This window comes from Neofelis nebulosa, chromosome 8, assembly GCF_028018385.1.
Source record: "Neofelis nebulosa isolate mNeoNeb1 chromosome 8, mNeoNeb1.pri, whole genome shotgun sequence".
NCBI lineage: Eukaryota > Metazoa > Chordata > Mammalia > Carnivora > Felidae > Neofelis > Neofelis nebulosa.
This window is the reverse complement of record NC_080789.1, coordinates 71696699-71702878: the sequence shown is the minus strand read 5'-3', so window position 1 is coordinate 71702878 and position 6180 is coordinate 71696699. Positions and strand designations below refer to the sequence as shown.

Here is a 6180-nt window from a genome sequence, read left to right as displayed (position 1 = left end):
TAAGTGAAATAAGTCAGACAGAGAAAGACAAATACCATATGATTTCACGCCTATGTGGAATCTAAGAAACAAAACAAAAAGAACAGACTCATAAATGCAAAGAACAAACTAGTGGTCCCCAGAGATGAGGGAGATGGGGGGGGGGGGGAGGGGTGGGCCAAATAGATGAAAAGGATTAAGAGGTAAAAACTTTCAGTTATAAAACAAAGAAGCCACAGGGGGTGAAAAGTATAATGCAGGAAATATAATCAATAATACTATAATAACCTTGCATGGTAATTGGTGGTGACTACACATATTATGGTGAGCACTGTGTCACATTTGGAATTGCGTAAGTCAACTATACTTGTAAAATAAAACATTGTAAGTCAACTATACTTCAATAAAAAATGATACAAAATAAAGTGGAGAGAATTGAACACTTTTTTTTTTTTTTTTGGATGATGAGAAGGAGCCAGTGGAGAGATAAAGGAAAAAGGAGGAGACAGAAAAATCTGTGGGAAGAGGTTCTGGAGAATTCACAGTGAGAAGAAATCAAGAGCAGAGGCTGGGGGACTGGCCTTCATCATGAGCAGGGAAACCATTGCTCTTTAAGGGGTGGGGGAAAATGAATAAAATACATGTAGAGAATGCTTCATCTTAAATGATAAGCAAGAACAGGAAATTATTATACAGTACATATTAATATTTGCAAGTAATTTAAGGTAGAATCAAAAGCAAGCTTTGTGATAAGAGATTCTCAAGTGTTTTAAATCACATTCACATAAAACTCCTTTTTTCCCTCATGTATGTTTCTTTTTCTTTCTTCCTTCCTTTCTTTCTTTCTTTCTTTCTTTCTTTTCTCTTTCTTTCTTTCTTTCTTTTCTCTTTCTTTCTTTCTTTCTTTCTTTCTTTCTTTCTTTCTTAATGAATTGGGGAGTGGGTTGGGGGATATGAGAAGATGGGAAAGATGGGGCAGAAGAGAGGCAAAGAGAATAAAAATAAGCAATTCTCAGAAAAAGAAACCTAATGGCAAAGTGTATGTAAAAGAATCCTCATCCAATCTAGTAATGAGATAAATATAAATATTCAAACAGTGAAATACTATGCTATATCCCAGCAGATTAGATTAAAAAAAATTCATTGGGGGCACCTGGGTGGCTCCCTTGGTTAAGTGTTGGACTTCGGCTCAGGTCATGATCTCACGGTTTGTGAGTTCGAGCCCCATGAAGGGCTCTGTGCTGTCAGTGCAGAACCTGGATCCTGCTTCAGGTTCTGTGTCTCCCTCTGTCTTTGCCCCTCCCCCACTCACACTGTGTCCCTGTCTCTCAAAACATGAATAAATGTTAAAGAAAATAAAAAAAAAAATCATTTGTCATTCCTCAGTGATACTCTAAATGGATACTCAATAGATACTCTAAATGGATACTCTAAATGGATACTCAAAATACAAACTCAATGGATACTCTAAAATTTTTACACCTGGCCAGTGGTAATTTAAATTGATATAACTGCTTTGGATAGTACTTTGACAATTTCCAGGAAGGCTGAAGATGGATGGGTAAAATGTATTCTTGTTTACAAGGACCTGCTCCCTCCCCCTGGGAGAGAATTCTAGGCCCTCACCCACTTGCCTGTGCCTGGCAATCTTGCCCCATGGGGAGAATATATTTCCCTGTCCCAGAGACTAGGATTTGGGTCCTACGATTTAACTTGGCCAATTGAATGTGAATAGACATGGATATCTCTTGTACAAACAGAAGCTTTTAAAGGCATTGTAAGTTTTTGTCACTTCCTGCCCATATTCCCTCTGCCACGAGAAGGGTATACACAGATAGGAGCCCTTTCCATCCCAACTGCAACAATTAAAATAAAAATTCTTGGAATTTCTGGAGTGGTTTTAGGGTTATAGACTTTTGGTGGAGGACTCATTTTTTTGCATGTAAGGAAAATGAAAACAAAATGCTAATGTATCACACAGATATGTTTATTATTTAAATGTTTGTAAGATTTTAATTAAGAATGAAAACATTTCTAGAAAATGTTACACATTTTGTATTAATGATTGTAACTGGTTTAAGGCACATAGTGCAAAATACTTCATTTCTGATACAGAGATCCCTAAATGTTTATCTAACCACACTGGCATAAATAGCCTTAGTACCTTATATGGTACAATATATGTTTGGGGAAAAAATAAATAATAATAAATGTTTTGGGGGAAAAAAAACGTTGTGGGTAAAACTAGTACACTAACTATTTCCTGGCAAAAATCTATTAGTAGATTCATTTTTTGGTTTACAGAGAAGTTGCCATAGGAAAATACTATTTGTCTATGATTCTTTTAAAATCACATTATTATATAGTACACAAATTATTCACCTGAAAAAAATCTCTAAATGCCTGAGAATTTACCCATGAACAGTTAATTTTTGTATACTATCTTTTATGTTTTGGCTTTGAGAACCTCAGATATAAAATAACTTGAACATCTCTAATAAAAATTTTGCATATGTAAACATAATTTTGTTTACCAAAATGGGATTTCCAAAATTTCAATTGTTCTCATTTCTCTATTTGATTAATAAAGTACAGTATATAGTTTTTGAGAAACTAGACCTTTCAGAGTAAACATATACATATATAAGAGTTATTGAGACAGAATATAAACATTATAAAAACAACATATTGCTTTTGTATGTACAATCAAATTAGAGGTAGGTGTTTTAAGTAAAATTCTACTATATCATATCTTCTGTGTTATACCCACAAATTTTCATATTTGTATTTAACCCAAGCATACATTTTTAATATAAAAGTATACTGCATTTCCAGGATAATTTTTTTTATTTGAAGCACCATAACCCACAATTAAAAATTAAAGGAAATATAAAACAAGGTATCTAAGCTGTATCAGTAGAAAGTATAATGGCTATGTACTTTTTGATGTGACTATGGATTTGCTATTCACCTGACAGATTTAATAATGTTTATAGTTGTTTTAAATAAATTCATTTTCCTAATTTTTACTTGCTCCATTTTAAACAAGTAGAATAAACATTTCATTGTACAATTCAGTACTGAGTAGAGATTTGTATGTGCGATTATAGGTATAATATAACTGTAATCCATTCCAAGCTGTTTGTTAACAGCAACATTACCTTGGTATAATTCATTCAAATATCTGTATACTCTACCATAAATTATTGTGTCCTTTTAAAAAGATCCCGATTAGAATCATATATATGTTAAGCTTATTTTGAAGGCTTTGGAAAAATTAAGCAGTGATTTGATTCCCTGATGAGCACCCTGGAAAAAAAAAAAAGAAAGAAAGAAAAGGAAAAGAAAAGGCACAGACATTTTGGATGTGGAAATCTCAGGAAGGGAAGAGTAAAGAAACGAGCACCGGTTATTCGCAGATATTCCAGAGAATATCTCCTCATACTTCCCATTTCTGAATGTTCATATTACTTGAATTGGGAGACCAGTAGTCATGTGAGGAATACACTTTCCACAGAACCCTCCACATCTCCCGTAGACTTTGGTTCCATCCTGAAAATAGGAAGAGGCAGAAATATAGGCTAACCATACATGAGCTGGTATCTGTGCACACAGGCAGAAAGAGCAAATGCTTTGAATCATGGGGCTGAAATCATTTAGCCCAAATTTCCTATAACAATTACATTTGAGGTCAAAGATCATACCGTTTCAGGCTTAGTTGAAATTTGTGGTCATGGGAACTGGATAATCTGAGATTCATATTAGCTACTTGATTATAATCCACACTAAAATTTAGACAATTCATCTCAAACTACATATTTTTTATCGAGGTCTATTTGCTTCAGCGAGCTTGTTAAAAACTCTCCCCATTTGCTGTCTGATATTTACATGATTTTACATAAGCTTCTCATAGGCTAAATAAAAAATATATTGTACAAATTTGACCTTAACTGACACGTCCTATTCTCCCCCATTAACCTTAAACATCTCACAGAAGTATTACAAACGCAGTTTGAAGAAAAGTATGGAAGGGGAGAAGGTGATAAAATGGATAAAACTGGACTGAAAGCAGTAATTATAATTAGAAAAGGACTAAGAAGGGAGATTCTTCTCTTTTTTTCTTTTTTTTTTTTTCCACCTATTTTAAGAAAAGCGAACGATTCACTGAGAAACAGGTAGACAGAGGCTGGTGAAAGGGGTGTGATGCATGCTCTCTCTAGACTGCTTTCCATCTTTGACCAAAAGCCAAAAGACTGAAGACATTTTAATAGGATGAGGCAAAAAATAGTTTGAGCTCCTATATGAGTATCTGGAGAAAATAAGGTTTTTTGTTTGTTTTGTTTTGTTTTTCATGTTAAAAGGGAGGGCAGAGAAGGAAACTTTGCGTTCCTAGAACATTTGGGGGTAAAGAATGTTTTGAGATCAGGGGTTTTTAAGTTGTCTTTTCTTTCAGAAGCTTTTTAACTGTCAAGAATGTAAGTAAGCAGAGAAGAAGGGAATGGCGGTAAAAATTCCCATTCGTATACATACATTCTTATCCCCAGATTGTTTAAGTAAAAAGCTAATCTGGATAAAATGTCCTGGCAAGTAAAAAGAGGTTTGCATTTCATGCGTAAGTGTGGGTTCCACCCATCTCAGCTTCACACCAGGCCTCAGGTTTCAGGAAATGCTTTCATATGCAACATTTTTGATCAAGGTCGAAATTCTTAGTCGATTAAATAATTAAGCTTTACAATGGAACTTCAAAAGAAGCAAAAGGAATGACTGTACTAAATAGTCACACCTACTGGTGGTCTCTTTACAATACCAAAAAGATATCTAAAAGCTGGATAAATAAGGTGAAATATTTCATTGAGCTCTTTGCACTGAGACCTGCTCAGAATATACTTCAAGTAATTCATTTATTCCCATACTTTCTACCAAACGGGATTAGACCTAAATATGCCAAATCAAAATTTAAAAATAGCCATTTGTTCTAAAAGCCTACTTCTGACCCAAATGGCAGAAATGATAAAAATTTAAATTCTTTAGGTGTTCATTAAAACTCAGTTGCATAGTCTTCAGAAATAGAATGTCTTAGTGTCTATGAATATTAGAAAATTGAGTTTCACTTACAAATAATATTGATACAAGTAGGAGTATAACAAAAGTAACTTCTATCAAAAGAAAGAAAAACCCTAAAATCGAATGGGTAGGGGCTGTCGATGGTGCTGACTTATGAGTAACACAGGTGAAAACACTTACAGATCCTGATTTACTGTAGATAGAGTCCTGCTATCTGAGACATGGTAACCGTAAGTAACAGGAACCATCTCATAAAGGGTATGTGCCAGGGCAGTGTATGAGCAAATTAAATGTGTTCTACATGTAATACGTGTGCTACAGTAAAAGCCAAGTACGATGTTATCTAGATAAAGGCAGAGGAAAATATGCATACACCCATAAAAATAGTCCTAATTCTTAGAGAAACTATAAAGAACAGATGTTAAACGACAAATGGCTTTAACACCACCCCCATCACTGAATCAAAGCACTGAGGTAAATAAACCAAAAATATACTCCTCACTTTGAAATATTAAAACTACCACATCTTTAATAATTAAAGTATAGCTAACAGCACTACCTCTTTTTGAAGTACTGGCATATCAAGTCAGCAGCCCCAAACAAGCTAGATAAAATCTCTATGCCCTGGCATTTGATATTTCAGGTTCAAGGATCTGTAGCCTACACATGGATTTATATGCACGTAAAAACACATGTACATTAATAACAATGAACCCAGTTTCATTATTTCATAGATTAATATTATGCCCCATTATATGTAACATGCCTCATATATGCAATAACTCATTAGTCATTAATTTTAACTCTAAAGTAGAGGTCCTTTAATTCCAGTTCACAGCACAGTATTTCAGACAGGCATTTTGGTCCAGCAGGACTTACTTGTGATCTGTGGATGATGACAGAGGCATAACTCCCCTGAGCAAGCCACTTTGCTGTGTTGGATATCCTCATCCCAGTTCCTGCCAAGTTAATGCTGAACTGTCCCTAGATTGTAAACAAAACAAAATAGGTAGAATTAATAAAATATTTAAGAATGCTCCTGGAGGCACCTGGGTGTCTCAGTTGGTTAGACATTGGACTCTTGCTTTCAGTTCAGGTCATAATCTCACAGTTCTGAGTTCGAGCCTGGCAACAGGC

At 34.7% G+C, this 6180-nt stretch overlaps 1 protein-coding gene across 3 annotated transcripts in view; it reads right to left on the bottom strand.

Annotated features, from left to right (window-relative positions):
- Nucleotides 1-1945: 1945 nt before the first annotated feature.
- Nucleotides 1946-6180, bottom strand: part of ADAMTS20 (ADAM metallopeptidase with thrombospondin type 1 motif 20) — a 180211-nt gene continuing 175976 nt past the window's right edge. For all 3 annotated transcript variants that reach the window (XM_058743069.1, XM_058743070.1, XM_058743071.1), the window contains 2 exons: nt 5923-6027; nt 1946-3531 (listed from right to left, as the gene is read on the bottom strand). In XM_058743069.1, coding sequence (XP_058599052.1) covers nt 3442-3531; nt 5923-6027 — 195 coding nt within the window. In that variant the 3' untranslated portion in view covers nt 1946-3441. The remainder of the gene's footprint in view (nt 3532-5922; nt 6028-6180) is intronic.